Source organism: Hakea prostrata, chromosome 10 (genome assembly GCF_041222555.1).
Source record: "Hakea prostrata isolate BN-2017 chromosome 10, UWA_Hpros_2, whole genome shotgun sequence".
NCBI lineage: Eukaryota > Viridiplantae > Streptophyta > Magnoliopsida > Proteales > Proteaceae > Hakea > Hakea prostrata.
Window position 1 is genome coordinate 36,678,093 of NC_142609.1, and position 16,184 is coordinate 36,694,276.

At 39.4% G+C, this 16,184-nt stretch overlaps 1 protein-coding gene across 1 annotated transcript; it reads right to left on the minus strand.

Moving 5' to 3' along the window:
• Positions 1–1,468: 1,468 nt before the first annotated feature.
• Positions 1,469–15,194, minus strand: LOC149002697 (uncharacterized). Its single transcript, XM_089137731.1, has 7 exons — positions 15,064–15,194; positions 8,841–8,999; positions 8,453–8,515; positions 8,326–8,373; positions 8,155–8,208; positions 1,957–2,020; positions 1,469–1,874 (listed from the first exon to the last, which is right to left on the minus strand). The coding sequence occupies exons 2-7, from the start codon at positions 8,985–8,987 to the stop codon at positions 1,813–1,815; spliced, it is 438 nt and encodes a 145-aa protein (XP_088993857.1). The 5' UTR covers positions 8,988–8,999; positions 15,064–15,194; the 3' UTR covers positions 1,469–1,812.
• Positions 15,195–16,184: the final 990 nt, after the last annotated feature.

The window sequence follows — 16,184 nt, forward strand, 5'->3', positions numbered from 1 at the left end:
TAATACCATATCCACATCCTATTATATTCTGACGGATTCGGATAATATTTTATAGGTTTTCGGACAGATTTAGTCGATTCAGATGATAATTAGATAGTTATTTTCTTAATTAGATTGTTCTAAATAGGGATAAATACAGATTTGATACAAGTTTTTGACTATCTGTTGATATCTTTACCATTTTTTTTTGTAAATGCTGGGTTCAAAATTTAAGAATTTAACAACTTTAGTAATTATTTTGTAGGAAATCTAGAAAAAAATAGTCACATATCTCAAGTAAAAAATTACAAAAATAAAATTCAAATTAGTAGCTTAATCAGATAATTTAATCGTGTAAGAAATGAGTATAGCATATCTGCAGGACCGCATCCTATTAGTAGTTATCCATTTACATCCCTATTAGTGGATACCTATTGACCGTTTCAAACCCTATTTATTATGTAGTTCCTATTATTTCTCTTTGAAAAATGAGATCCAACTTCACGCCTATCACAATCATCATCTCTCCCTTCACTTTTACGTTGCACATTGCAGAGAATGTGAAGCACATATGACATAGAAGGATTGAGCAAACATGACAGACCTTCGTTCAAACGATAGATGTAATGTAAGTTCAACTTCCTCCCCTTCATGGGATCCCAGTATTTCTTCAGAATTTTGTATATGGGTACTTACTGGAATCACAAGTCATTTGTAATCTCCACAGGTTTCACATCATAAGAGCAACCAAACTGCATCTTCTATTTCCCTAGGAATTGAAACTGGTGTTCTCATAACTTTATATTTTGCTCTTATTGGCCCCTAAATGCATGACCACAGGAGCCCCGGGACTCAAACACAGATTAGATCCATCACAGACATCATAGGATTCAGTTGATTCTCTTGAATCCATCTTCCAACCTGTGACAAACTGTATCATTCTCTAGGTTTCCAAATTCATGGAATTAAATTTTCACCAGACCTGTGTTTTTTGGTAAACAATCACCCGGGCCTGGTCACTGCGACCCCCTTTGTGAGGAGGCACCCCTTCTCCCGAAGTTACGGGCCTATTTTGCCGAGTTTCTTAGAGAGAGTTGTCTATACGTATTCTCTACCTACCCATCTGTGTCTGTTTCGGGTACAGGTACCCTTTTGTTGAAGGTCGTTCGAGCTTTTCCTAGAAGTATGGCATGGATTATTTCAGCGCCGTAGCGCCTGGTACTCAGACATTGGCTCGAGGCATTTTCTCTACCCCTTCTTACCCTGAAAAAGCAAGGAGTCAGCAACCCAAATCTGAGGAAGTTTCCCTTACACAGTTTTATGTTGTTTTATTATCGATATTACCACTAGGGAAATCAAGTAGTAGTTTTCTTCTTGGTGGGAATAAAAACAAGGGAATAATGTCTCCAATTCCATGTTATCAAATAAAGTGTGTGCTATACCTACTAAACTGGTAATCTGCTTCTACACCTTTAAACTACATAAACCCTCTTAAATTCATACTTAACCTACCTACAATAACAAATCAAGTAATAAACCTACCTAAAATAACAAATCAAGGTAATAATGTTATGCGCATTTATTATTGATAGAATGATTAGATATAACAGGACCCATCAGTAACTCAAAGAAATATCCATAAACCATTTTTGGATCAGACAATTTAGTACACTGCACTGGAAACTGACACTAGTATGATGCACAATTCTCAGCACAGATTCCAGGTAAATTCCTCCTTACAACAACAGGGGCACCAACCAGCCACTTCTTAATACTTATTCTTTGATACGGAGGTAAGCACCCGATACCCCACCCATTGCGTCTCCTCAACAATTATTCATGAGAGTCCTGATCCAGATCCTGATCCTCAGTATTAGCACTGTTTTTGACCCCATCTATGCAGGGAAAAGAGCAAGTGAGCAATCTCATTTATCAAGGAAAAGGTCATTTACTGGAATACTTCTTGAATACACATACCTTCACCATCATCTGATGGCGCATACACAGATCGTCTAGATCGTACTTGCTGGTGTGGTGAAGGCTGAAAACAAGTACAGATAAAAGTTGGCATGTGAGTTTGTGTGTTCACTTGTATAGCATTACCAAAGCAATTAGCAACGTGCAAATCTTCACTGATAGGTAGAACAAGAATAACCAGTTGAATATTAAGAGTATATTCTGTTGAAGTTAAATGCAAGGGCTCAATTACATTTAATACTGTTTGAAGTATTTCTTATGTTTGAAAGTAGAAGCATACAAGGTAAATTGGAATAACTTGAGGTGCCAACGTGCCAAGGGCATCTACAACGAGTTGACAAACCCGAAGTAATACAGGCACTGCAAAGATGAAGGTAAGTAAAGCAGCTGGATAAGATACCGATTGCAGTGTAGAAGAGTTGAGGAGTATTGGGGCATCTTGGTAAAACAAACTATTTAACAAGATTTTGAGTACATAAACATGATAGATGCTCGAAGGAGCTTCATGCTTCTGATCTATAAGAATAAAGGTGATCTCTGGAACTACAATAACTTTAATGAGTAACATGAAACTTGGGGAAAATTCATGGAAGCCCAGCTAAGAAGTGAAATAGGCTTTATGCCAGGGAGAGTGATGTAAACAGGCAGTCCCTTAATTAGAAGCCACAAGAAGCACTAAGCAGCAGCATTTTCCGTGCACATCCAGAGGGAGTATTTTTGTCATTTTTCAAAGTTTAACCACTTTTGTCCAAAACAGTTCTAGTTAGATGGGGCTTCTTCTATTTTTAACTAAAGAAGTCTTAGTTTGTTGGCAGTCTTTTAGTTATTTGAATTTAAATTGTAATTAGTTGAGTAGGAGTTTGAGTTGGAGTGGGAGTGCTAGAATAGAACTCTCTAGCATCAAGTTCTATTAGGAGTCTTTCTTGTTTGGTTATTACATTCAAGCCCTAGATAGTAACAAATCAGTTTTTAAAATTAATAAAGTTGCAAGAGTTGAACCACAGAGACTCAATCGACTGGAGTAGGTTTCCAAAGAGGAAACCCTGCAGCAGTCTTGTTTGACTGTCTTCCTCAATTTTCCTTCACATTCCCCTAGAAGATATAGCAAGCACATGCAGAATTCCAGCCCCTCTAGCTCTCCCTCTTCTTCACCCTACCGGCAGTAATTTTCTGGATCTTCCAAGGCTGAAATTCCAGAAAAAAGCTATTCCAACCTTCTAAAACCCAAATCTCTATTGGAACAGCATCTCCCTCACCCCTAAACCCTTTGGCTGCAATCAGCGGGCCTCCCCACTCCTGGAACCCTAGATCATCATCCCCTTTCTTGCACAATGTAATCCCACCCTGGAAATTTCATAAGAGCAGAAAATTCATGAAAATTCATAATTGGAAAAAGGAAATTCCAAAGAAAAACCCCTGGACAGCATCCCCTTTTCACTCCCCCATCAACCCTAGCCTAACCCAACATCTTAAACCGTAGCCGCAGGCCTTAAAATCTGAAATCCTCCTTTGTCACAAGCTCAAAAACCCTAGAAAAATGCTGCTAACCATCTACAGCTATAAGATCAGTAATTCCATCCTTGGTTGACATCAGAGTGATTCAACAAAAACCATCTACCATTTGAGGGGGCTCGGAAATTTTTTAGAAAAGGCCTATAATAGAGTACCCAGAGAGGTCGTCTGGGATGTCCTAGAGAAGAGAGCTCAGGTAACAGTACATGGATATTTACAGGGGTGTACGGCAAGCGTAAGAACTGCAGTCGGCCGACGTAATGTGCTTTCAATTACCATTGGTTACTCCAAGGATTAGCCCAAAGCCCTTATTTGTTTGCACTCATCATGGATGATTTAACTAGACACATAGAACCATACAAGACAAGGTCCCTTGGTGTATACTAAATTGTTTTGATAGATGAGATGGGATTAATGTGAACCTAGAATTATAGAGATCAAGCTTAGAGCCAAGAGGCTTTACTTAGGTAGATCAAACTTCAAAGACAGAATATATGATGTGTAAGTACAATCAAACCATTGAAGATGATGAAGTGGTAAAACTGAGGTGGGAGGGATGCCACAAAGTGATCACTTTGATATTCAGGTCCACCTTCAACAAAGAGGTGATATGGAAGATGAGGTTTCCAACCAAATTCAAGTAGGACGGATGAAATGGAGAGATACATCAGGAGTGTTATGTGACAAAGGCATGTCAATTAAACTGAAGCGGAAATTTTACAGCATAGTAATAAGACATGGAGTGTAGAGCAGTTAAGAGGATAATATAAATGAGAGTAGTGGAGATGACAACATTGAGGAGGATGTGAAGCAAGACTAGGAGATATAGAATAATGAGTGTGATGTAACCAGGCTCAGCAAGTAAAAGGTAGCTCGTATTTTGGGCCCAAAACAGCCCCCAGACCATGCGGCACCTAGAGCTGGCTGAATGCTCTAAGAGAGATTTTGGTCGTTTTACCCCTCCTTGGGGTCTCACCAGATCAGTTAGTTTGTCTACACTGCCGGGAGTAAGGATCTACGTTTAAGTTTGATTTTTTGGCCAAGTTATTAAAGAGTCCTTGTCCATGTAGGAGACCCAGTTGGAATCCAATTTTCAAGTAGGATTCCTTCTAGTAGTTTGTTGTTTAATTTTGCAAGTTGTCTTTGTTTAGGAGTTCTTTATTCTAGATGCCTTGAAAGTCCTTTAAGTTGTTGAGTTGTAAAGGGAGTTCTAATCCAAATTGGATTCCCTAAATTGAGTCCGAGTAGGTTTCCTTAATTGAGTTGGTTTCACTCAAGTCTAAGGCTATAAAAAAGCCCCCACCTCTTGTAATCAATTCAGTTTATGAAGAATTAAATAGAAATCATCTTTTCAAGCTTGTGGCAACTTCAGTAGCTCATCAAATCAGCAGCCATACAACCCGCTCTTTCCCTACAAGTAAGCACAATCCTCTCCCCATATACCCAATCCAATTCTCCCTACCTTAACCCCACTGCAAGCCTCCCCCTCTCCTGTCTTCTTCTCAGGGCAGCAGCACCTTACCCCCTCCCACATAAGTTCTAAAAGCCCTACCCCCGCCCCCCAAAAAAATAAATAAATAAATTACCCTCCCTAGATTGCACCCTTCTTCTTTACCATTTCCTGCTCTAAAACCAAATACAGCCCATGAAGTTGCAGAATTTTCCTGCACTTCCTTGTCTTCACATGAACCCTAAACCCTATATATCTCCCTAACACTTAACCCAAATTCTAAACCCTCTTAGGACTAGCACCTCTCACAAACCCTCTACCCTTGACTCCCAACCTAACCCTAACCTTAGAAACCAAGAATCTTAAAAACCTTAAAAATACAAAACCCTAGTTTCTAAAGTTTCTTAAGTGACAAATGGGAAATTCATGGAAAATTACAATCCCCCCCCCCGGCGTAATGGTGCACCTACACGTCTTCATCGACATTGTTTTCTGACCAAAAGACTGAGAGATAATTATCAAGACTTTGGGTTACCAGCACTCATACTTTGTAATGGAACCCTCAACGGTCAAGTGAAATCCAATCCAAGAAATAATTTGATCAATGGACACCGCTGTGGTAAAGGTTGTAATGCCAGAGGAATCATTATTGCAGGGCATAAAGGGGGAGGTAATAAGCATCTATACCGTAAAATAGATTTTCAAAGGAATTAAAAGAAACATCGAGGGTAGAATCGTAACCATAGAATACGGCCCTAACCGAAATGCATACATTTATCTCATACACTATGGGGATGGTAAGAAGAGATATATTTTACATTAAGTGCATAATGCCTTATCTCAAGGTCTCTCTTGGTGCTGGCATCCTTCTTTGCCCAACTTTGAACTCTCGCCTCATTGCCTTCTCCGATGCTTTTGCTATTTCAGTGGTGGTGGGAGTGACAATCTCGATAGAACTCAAGATTCTAATGAGAGCCGTGACTTTGATTACTTTGATTCGGCACTCCCGCGTCAGGCACTAATATATTTTTAACGTCTAATTAGATCAGGCAACCATTCGAATTAAGAACATAAGCTCGTTACTTTTTGTTTCGCTATCAGAATGTATCATCAAATTTTCAATATGATTCCACAAAATCTATTTTCGTTCAAGGGATTCTAGCCAACTAAAAGGATCTTCTGCTGCAATTACAGTTCCATTTGAAGAACAGAAAATCCCTTCTAATTTCAGACCTAAATCTAACCGAACCAAACCTTAAATCCCATCCCGATCTAACCCTAGACCTATCCCATACCTAGAGCCAACAGCTGGGACTCAATTCAGCCCTGCGGCAGGATTTTTATTGTGTTCTGAGAAATGTTGTCAAAGCGTTTGCTTAGGCACACTAGGAGGCCTCCTAGGCAGCAAGGCGGTTTTTCAACCACCTTGTTTTGAACCGCTTAATTGACGCGCTTTTTTCCCACTTTCCCGCCTAGTCACTACCACTTTGTCGCCTTATTGCCGCCTAGACCCTAAAGCAATCAGTTTTTCGATATTTGTATATAATATTGTTTTCTTAACTTTTTTTTTAAATCAAAATTTATTGTACAAAGCTGTATATAAATTTAATAGCTTAGTCATTTCGGAATCGAGACCCAAATTGCAAAGGAACTCCGAGGCCCAAAGTGACAGAGGACCTCTGTGCCCATCGGCAACAGAATATGAAGCATGAGCCATACTCAGCATACAGAATCAATGAATCATTAAATGGACAATGACTTGGAAATCAGAATAATGAGATCTATTAATTTATTGTGTTGGCCCTATTAGTACATAGTCATTGTTATGATGTTTGATGAGATGAACTTATGTTTGTGTTCTTTTTTTGGATTAACTTTTAATAATTATGATTCTTGAATGCTTTCTTTTTTGGATGAATGTGACTATTAAATGTTTGTTTAGCTTATTATAGAGAATAGTTTTATTAAAAAGTAGTTTAAAAGTAGTTGTATTGAAAATTTTTGACCCAACCGCTTTGGTCGCCTTGCTGCCTTGACAACCATGGTTTTGAGTGAAGATTAGCTGCTGTCCTTGACTTCCAGACCAAAACAGTAGGGTTTCAAGTCCTAAACAGCTGCTGTCCTTTAAGAATTGACCCCCAAACAGCAAGGAATTTGAACCCTAGATTGCTGCTGTTTTTGTATAAAGGATCCTTTACTGGCCCTGTAAACCAGGGTCACATCAGAGTGATTGTTTTAGAACCGAATTGCAAATCCCACTAATACAAGAAAAACTTTGTGAGAACCTCTTGATGTGGTATGGTTATGCACAATGGAGACCTATAGATGAACCAGTAAGGTTTGATGGAGTTAAAAGAAATAGGAGCAGACCTTAATGACTATTGGAGAACTAGCAAGGAAAGATTTGCTTGTGGTAGGCAATCTTGGTATGACCGCAAATAGAGTCATTCAGAGCACAAAGATCCATGTTACCAACCTCTTCTAAGGAGATGATCCATTACTTATTTCCTTTTCCTTAAGAGTCTTTGACTCCCCATCTATTTTGTATTACTTACTCACACCTATTACTAATGCAGACCTATGATGGGGTCTGCAATGGTGGACTTGAATGGAGAGAATTAGGAGAATGGGAAAGAGGGAAGGGGAAAAAAGCATCCACACACACACTCAAAGCTTCTCTATTATATTTTCAGTATTCAAATTTCAAAACTCAAAACTGAGAGTTTCTCGTATGAGTACAAACTAAATAGGCAATAAGCCTTGCTTCCAAAATAGAAACTTCTCTTTGTTGTTGTTTTTTTTTTTTTTTTTTTTTTTTTGGGGGGGGGGGGGGGAGAATAGCTGGAATAATACTAAGCTAATGCTGAGAAACAGAAACAAATAACAAGACAATCCTACATAATCTACCCAAGCAACTATTATACTAAAAATAAACTAAAATTAATATTATTACTAATTCCAGCCCTTCCCAGACGAGTAAACTGGGGTTCGGTCCATCCGTGGTCTGCGTTTCCAAACTGGATCATGTCTGCCCAGCCAGGCCAAGGCTACTGCATCAATCAAGCCTCTTTTGGATCCATGTAGCCGATTCCATTTAGTTGGGATAAAGTTATGGTTATTGTCATATACCATGGAGTAGCTATTAAATAGAATCATGTCAGACTCAAAAAATACAAAGACTGCAGAAGGCATAAGATTCAGGAAGAAGATGCCATAAGATAGTAGAAATTAAGTACCTGTAATTTTGGCCGGAGAGCTTCAAGAGGTCCTTTGGGCTTCTGAGCTCCTTGCTATTGGAAGTCCAAATACAAAAGGCGATGGAATAAGGTAATTTAACTTGATTTGCAAACTAAACCTTAGCCACAGCAGAAAGGAACCAATTCACAGAAAAGAGTCCGGATATATACCTTTCCCAGTGCCCAATCAGCTGAATCAAAGAAAGCCCGCTCATGGTCCTAGCAGTAAAAATAATAAATGTGAGATGAGCTCCCCAGACTTATTGATATAAAAAATAGACATAAGCAAATAAATAACCTTGGATATAAGTGGAGGCTTTCTGGGCAACATTCCTCCATACTTTTTCTTGATTGTTTCTTCCTGCAGAAAGCAACATCAATGATAAAACCCCTAACAACCCCAGCCAGGTGAATTAGAACATGATAGTACACCATGAAGAACACAACTGCCAAGTGTTATAACAATTAACAAAGAAAATGGATTCCCTGCACAAGAAAGTGCCCACATGTATTAAATTGTAAGTGCAGCACTATGACTTACACAGCTACACCAGAAGAATGGAGGGGGTTGCAGTCGTTTCTATTTTTAAAGGGGAACTACTACAATTGCATCACTAGCAATTTCCTCTATGCAAAAATAATAAGTGATACAATCTTAAAATAGTGAAACTAAAACATAAAAGCACCTCTTGCTTGGTTGAAGGCATTGAATTCTCCTCATTCTTGTCCACATGCTGGGGGGCCTCCATGGATAACCCTTCATGAGGTTGTCCTTCAAGTGTATTTTCAGTGTTCTCCTGCACCTTCACATCCTCCATATTTGTGTCTGACATCTGACACTAGGTCTACCAAACACACAGCAGCAGGTTAGAGGTTAAAGCACTTGGCTCATCTTCAAAGCAATGATCTATCCTACATGACGAAATGTGAAACTATGAAAAGGTACTTAAGTTTACAACTTTTGTGTGGCATATTTTTCATACGTACTCTGCCAAAACAATTCAATGAAAATCTTGTCACTTTCAGGAAACACCACGAAAAGAGAGAGAGAAAACAATAACACGATAACAACACAAAAATTCATGCAAATTGGCAAGTGGTTGTGTGCACAAAGAAATGAGTGCTGCTTTCACTAACAATGGAGAAAGGGTAACAATCTCTTCCACACACCTCTGGTTTTAAAATTATAAATAAATCATGAGACACAGACTTCCATTATTACCTCAACATAAACCCTAAAAATTAGCACACAGGCTTTTCACAACCCTTCGCAGGCAGGTTGCAACCCAGTCTACAGAATAAAAACATCAACCCTCAAACACATACAAAGCAATAAGCTCTTGAAAAATGACTAACCAGATAAATCTTTCAAGAATAAAAAAGAGATCTTTTACAAAGATCAGAGCCAGTGATGTGAACCAGATCCAGGACCACCTAACAAGGGCCCAGGGAGGTTACCAATACCCTAGGGCCTACCAGCAACCCAAGGAATTTTGGCCAGCATAGGGGTATTTTGGTAGTTTTAATATACTTCGATTGATTCCACTTAGGGTTTAGTTAGGTCCAGTGTGATGTAACCCAGGTTCTGGGTCACTCTTCAGGACCCTCTCCTATTGAACCAGCTAACAAATAATCGATCCGTGGGAAATTTATTCAAGTTTTAGTAACCCACAAGAGATGGGAATTGAGAAAAGAATAGGTATGGGACGGAATCGGAAAGGTTAGGGTTTAGTTATATCTCAGATGGGATGGTTTTGGTGAAGAAATGGGAAAAGTTTGGGTTAACAAAGATCCCTAGATGGGTTGGGTTTAGTTGAGAAAATCCTATCTTGGGTATGTAAAGAATTAGGGAAGATTAGGGTTTTAACAAAATCATATATGGGGTGGTGGATTGGGGAATTTATGGTTTACAATTATCCAAATATCACCCTAGGTAGGATGGGATGGGAACGGGAAGTTAGCGGCTAGTGAAAGGGGAGTTGGAAATCTTGTGGTTGGGTCTTGGGTCAATCTGGACTGATACTTGAATCTTCTTTCTTCTTTCTCGGTCTTTCTTTTTTTTTCCTCTCTCTTTCTTTCTTTTTTCTTTTCTGAAATTTCCTAGCTGCCACAAGACCAAGAGGGGAAAGGAAGTAGGAAGAGGAGGGAATGTGTTGGGAAAGGGTTGCAGGTGGGAGGGAACAAGAGGGAGGGGTCAAGTGGTTGTGCAGGGGTTAGGGAGTGAATGGCAGTAGGAAGGGTCTGGTTCTTCACTTATTAAGGGAGTGGACTGGTAGAATCCTAGGTTGCTGTAGAATCTCTCACTAGTCTGCTGCAAGAAAGCGAAGTTGAAGAAGAAGAATCTTGACACTCAGCCATGGGGATCCTCCTTGGAACCCACAAGTTCGACTTCATGCTCAATTTTATTAATCCAGTCTAATTTTCATACAAGGTGTGGGGGCCCTTATATAGCCTCTTACAATGACGGAGAGACTAGCCTTGAATTCTAACTAACAACTTGGAACCCAATTAGGGAATCAATTAGGATTGAAAATCCCTTAAAAACTCAACTAACAACTTAAAAGAGGGGTCTCTTAAGGACCACAAAAATAACCAAATAAAATAGCAACTATCCAGAAGAAATCTCACGTTAAAATTGATTCCAATTGGGACTCCCTCATGGAGTAAGAGTCTCGAAAAACTTGACCATGACATAATCAACTTGAAAACTAAAAAGGAGAATTTAACTCCTGACTCCAGAACTCAAGGAAAATAACAGGACCCATGAGACCCCAAATAGGGGTGTGAATGTGACCAAAATACCCCTTAGGGCATTCAGCCAGCCATAGCTGGTACATGGCCTGGGGGCTGTTTTCAGCCCAATTTTCCAGCTATCTTTCGCCTGCTGACCTGGTTACATCATATTCTGTTTGTGGGACCCTATATCTATTTTTGTTTTTGAATTTAGTCCTCAACTATCAACTTATTGAAGAGTCCTGGTTAGAGTTGGATTCCTAAGTTGTGAAGGAGTCGTTTAGAGTTGTCCTACTCCTTGCAAGGAAACCATATCTACTCTTAGAATTCAAATTGGATTCTTCTAGAGTAAGTTATGAAGGTTCCTTGTGTCAGTTAAAGTCCTAGTCAATTAGGAGTTTCAATTTGATTTGCATTGCAAGTTAGAGTCCTTGTTAAATTTCTTTCAATAAGCAATAAATAAGGTTCTAGCATTGTAATCAGCAAGTTGATTAATGAATAAAATATTGATTGACTTTTGAAGACAAGGAAGAGAGGTCATGGGTTCCCTAGAGGGGTCCTAAGGAAACTTCAAAAGTATTAAATTCTGCAGAAATTCTTCAAGTTCAGCATTCTTCTTCAAATCCCAAGTAAGTACAAGCCCTCTCCACCATCCCAGCACCATTCCCTTTCTCCTTCTCACCCGCAATTTTCCCCCTTCCCTTAAACCCTAGTTCTCTACATCCCAGCCTCACCCCTCCATCGTAGGTCAATCCCAGCCCTTCCCAAACCCTGTGGCAGCCTTAGGAACCCACCCACATCCCTTATACATAATCCCCTACCCTCCCCTAACCCTAGATTATAATCCCAGCCCTTTCCCCTTACCCTTTCTTCCTCTTTTCTTCTTTTCCTGCTTGTGGCACTTCTGGATTTTCCAGAAAATTAACAGCAGTGCAGCAAGTATTCCAGGACTAATAGGAACCTAATCCTTTTACCCAAACCCCTCGCCTATTGAATTTTGATCCCACCCCCAATCGTCAATCCTAGAAACCAGTCCCCTTCCTAATCCTAAACCCTAGAAATTCTGCAATTTACGTTCCTATTAGAAAACCCTAACACTAGAATTCTTCAAACCCTAAATTCAAAAACCTAAATCAAAATTTTCAACTCTGAAATTTCAGGACAGCAAGGTTCTAAGACCTAATTCCTCAAACCCCAAACCCCTAAGCCTGGGCAAACCTAACTCTGACCCTTACCTAACCCTAGCACCTATAAAAACAAGTAAAAACCCACAACCATAGGGCAAGCATTACATCAATTAGCCAAACCCTAGATCCTGGTTCACATCAGCCACTTAATCATATGGTTCACCAATGAAATCATCTTGACACGAGCTTGAGAGTTCTAGAGTTGAACAAGAATATCTCAACAGGTAAGGATTCAGAAATTTGCACAGATACAGTGGGAAGAAACGACCATCAGAAGAAACATGATAATTTGAATTGAAACTAATTATAAATTCCGCAGTCCACTGATGTCCACCATGTGAACTGTGGAGTAGAGTCTGACACCGACAACACACAGAGACACTGTTAGGAACCCGCATATCGAACAATAGAAATACTAATAAGATTCAACTACTGGACTAAAATCTGAATTACTTGAATGAGAATTATAGCAAGAAACTAAAGATGGACCTGGTTTTGACGGTGCCAGTCACCCCCTACACCTCAAGGTGCCGTCAGCCAAAGGCTGCCCAAACCTTACACAAAACACCCGAGACCCTTCCTCACATATTTCCCTCTATTTATAATCCCTCTTTGTTAGTTATGGTAACTCTCCCCTCACTCATTTTCTTATCCCAGGGCCCTAACAGACACCAAGTACAGTAAATGTACTATTCAGTAAAACCACATGAACATAGCAGTCTAAAGACTAGATCAAAACAAGTCTGTACAAGCTATGGGGAATATTTTCAGATCTTGCACAAGGGTTAGAGGGGTATTAGGGTTGGGGAAGGGGATGAGGTTTGCTGAACAGACTTGAAGAGTTGTTGAAGAAGATCACTTGTTTGGAGGTTCTTCAAAGGCTGCCGCAGGCGAGTGAAGAAGTCCTGGAATTGCAGAAAATTAGAAGTCTCCAACCCAGGTCATGGGGCTCTATTCCACGACAACTCCAAGTGTTCCTTCAATGCTGATTTGTTTATGTAATCAATTTTTCAGTCAATTGTCTGGTCTTAAATGAATACTAATAGTGAAGAATTTAATACTCTCTCTCTCTCAATTCAGGTAACACCAAACCCAAAATTAGACCCATCACCAAGTAAGCGAGTATTGTCAGACCGTGACTCGTCCATGAATTGATCTTTCGCAAATCAGTGAGCACGGTAACATTCTTACCCCAGTAGAAGGTCATCTCTCTCTCTCTCAATTCAGGTAACACCAAACCCAAAATTAGACCCATCACCAAGTAAGCGAGTATTGTCAGACCGTGACTCGTCCATGAATTGATCTTTCGCAAATCAGTGAGCACGGTAACATTCTTACCCCAGTAGAAGGTCATATGCATCATCTTGCCTGATCCTTGCTGAAAACAGTTCCCGTTCCTTCACTTTTTCCCTAAATTTGGAACGGAATTGAAGCGCACGCGCGCGAGAGAGAGGAAAGAGAGATTTGCAGAATTGCAGGTTGCAGAGGATGGGAAGAAGCAAAGGGATTTTGTTTGGCTGAGAGAGGAAAAGGTAGAGCGAACAATCATCCACGTTGGTTAGAAGGAATACCCTTTCAAGTGGTTCAAAGTACCAAAAGGTTGCTTCGGTTTTTTTTCTTTTCTTTTCTTTTTTTCTAATGATGTTTTCCATAGAACAAAAACATTGTCTATATGGAAGCCTAGGAGCATGTTGCAAACTTATTTTAGTTGTTTCTGTTGGATTAGAGCAACTAACAGCAACATCCACAAGAACATATCATTCAATGTTATAGAGATGCTTTGTAACCAGCAAACTACTCTTCATTGTTTCACAACCAAAATCTAAAACTGAATTACAATTATTTCGAGAGAAACATGATCATGTGCAAACAACCATAACCCCCTCAACCACCCAAGATAGTGGGGCATAGAGGAAGAAGAAAAAGAAAAGAAACTAGTCCAGACCAATCCAAATATATCTGACAATATTCAGTTATACAAAACTGTAATTCTCCATTTCAAATTAGAATATTCAAACATGAATTTAATAGTGATATCGGTGTTTCTAACAACTATAGTAACTCCAAATTCATGCGAATTTAATCAAGTAAAGAATCTTGATTAAATCTGGTGTAATTTTGATTCTGGCATATCCAATTTGTGAGTGTCATCTGTTTTGATTGTCACTACGATTCAAGATACAAGCTAGAAACAGAGGAATCTACTATAGTGTACTAAAAATAAGAATCCCATGATCAAAATTTCGAGTGAGCAAAGAGATCACAGACCATTCAAACTTAGAATTAGGTGAAGCAAAGAGCTCAGACCAATCCAAGTTATTTAAATGACTACTTTATGCTCACTACTCTTTCTTTCCATTTTGAAGTTTTACCACTGAAGCCAGGAATCTTGATCAGAATCGAGTTGATGCACGCATTTGAAAGTTCAACTACCAAATTACCGGATCAATCTGGTATAGTTTATGAATCAGGCATATCCAATATAAGAATATCATTTGTTTTGATAGTCAATTCTATTAATATACAAGCTAGAAACAGATGAATCTACTATAGCATACTGAAAATAGGAATCCCATGATCAAAATCTCTATCAATAATTTAGTCTGAATCGAGTCACAGACGATGGGAGGCATGATGAATCTAGAAACTACTCTCTAGGTTTATTAAGCAAGAAATAAGGATTGAATAATCGAAAGGTATGCACAAATTCCTACCTGACTAGAAATTATGGAAAAAGTAATACAGTGTATATTTGAAAAGACATTTCCCCAAAGAAAGGGGAAAAAATAACAACAAATAAGCCAAGAAAGCCTAAATCAGAACAGAAACAAGCCAATAAGACACAGATTTGGGGACATATAACCCTAAACCGTTCGTTCTGCGATGGGACAGAACAAAGAACTTCGTTCAAGAGGAGACCAACAAAAGTAAACCCTAAACTATTCGACAGTTCGAAGGAGACTGAAAGAGAGTTCGAAGATCGACATACCAGTAACGAATTTGGGATCTCAGCTCTCTGTCGTCGCTGCTCACTCTCGTCGAAGCACTCTCTCTCGTCGCAGCTCCTTCTTGTCGAAGGACTCTCGTGACAGGGGTGTCAATTGGTCGGGCCGGTCCGGTTACGATTGGACTAATCAAGTCTGTCGGTCCAAAAAGATTAGACCTACTATGGCTTGCTTGGTTGCCTAGTATCTGTTCGATCCCGTATCGGGACATATCGGGCCATCGGTTTGCGGCCAATCAAGGTACCGTAATCAGGCTTAAACGAGCCGCTATCGGGTTTTGCTTAGCGAGTTGACTCACCGACCGCCTAACACATTTTTGTGGGGCCATATGTAGTCTGACAAAATAATTCAGAGATGGTAGAACTCTCAAAACTTAAAATCAGCGTGAATTTTTTATTATTGTAATAGTAAATTTAATAAAAATAAAATAAAATAATTGGAAGGGACGTTTGCAACCACCTTGTCATAGTGCCTAAGAGAGAGTAGATCAAAGAAGAAGGAGATTGAATACTAACCTTGAAGAAGAGTAATGAAAGAGGGAATCCTTGGTTGAATGCTTGGGGATTTTCCTTGGCTTTAGGAGGAGGCTCTAGGGTTCTTCCCACGTTCTCCAATAGATAAGAGGCAAAATATTTAGGTTTAGACCGAGGTTGCATATATATAGAGATCTAGGATCCAAAATTTCCAAATTAGACAATTCTATTTCTTGAGTTTCTTTGGTCGATGGTATTGACCAAGGGAGGATCGACCAAAGGGTCCCCCTTTCCTAGCTTGCTAAATTTTGGATCTCCAAGGTCAAAACCAACACTTGGGCCTTCAACCAACTTAAGGAAATGTCTAACCTGATTTCCTGGGACCTTCCAAAGATATCAACACTGAACTTAAGGTCCAACTTTCAAGTCAAACATCATTCACTTCACTTCTTCATCTAAAACAAATAGGGTGTCTAGATTAGGGTTAGGTGGTCAAACTTCTAAGTCAAATATCATTCACTTCACTTCTTCATTGAAAACAAACAGGGTGTCCAGGTTAGGCTCAGGTGGGATTTCACATTTATGATCATACTATAAAAGCGCCAAACATTTGCTCATTCACAAAAATCATG

Excerpts from the sequence above, each read along its gene's own strand:
- LOC149002697 (XM_089137731.1), bottom strand. The coding sequence starts at position 8,987 with ATGTCAGACACAAATATGGAGGATGTGAAGGTGCAGGAGAACACTGAA. Across the intron at positions 8,209-8,325 it reads CTGATTGGGCACTGGGAAAG|CAAGGAGCTCAGAAGCCCAA; the intron begins GTATATATCCGG and ends GACTTCCAATAG. Across the intron at positions 1,875-1,956 it reads GCCATCAGATGATGGTGAAG|ATGGGGTCAAAAACAGTGCT; the intron begins GTATGTGTATTC and ends TTCCCTGCATAG.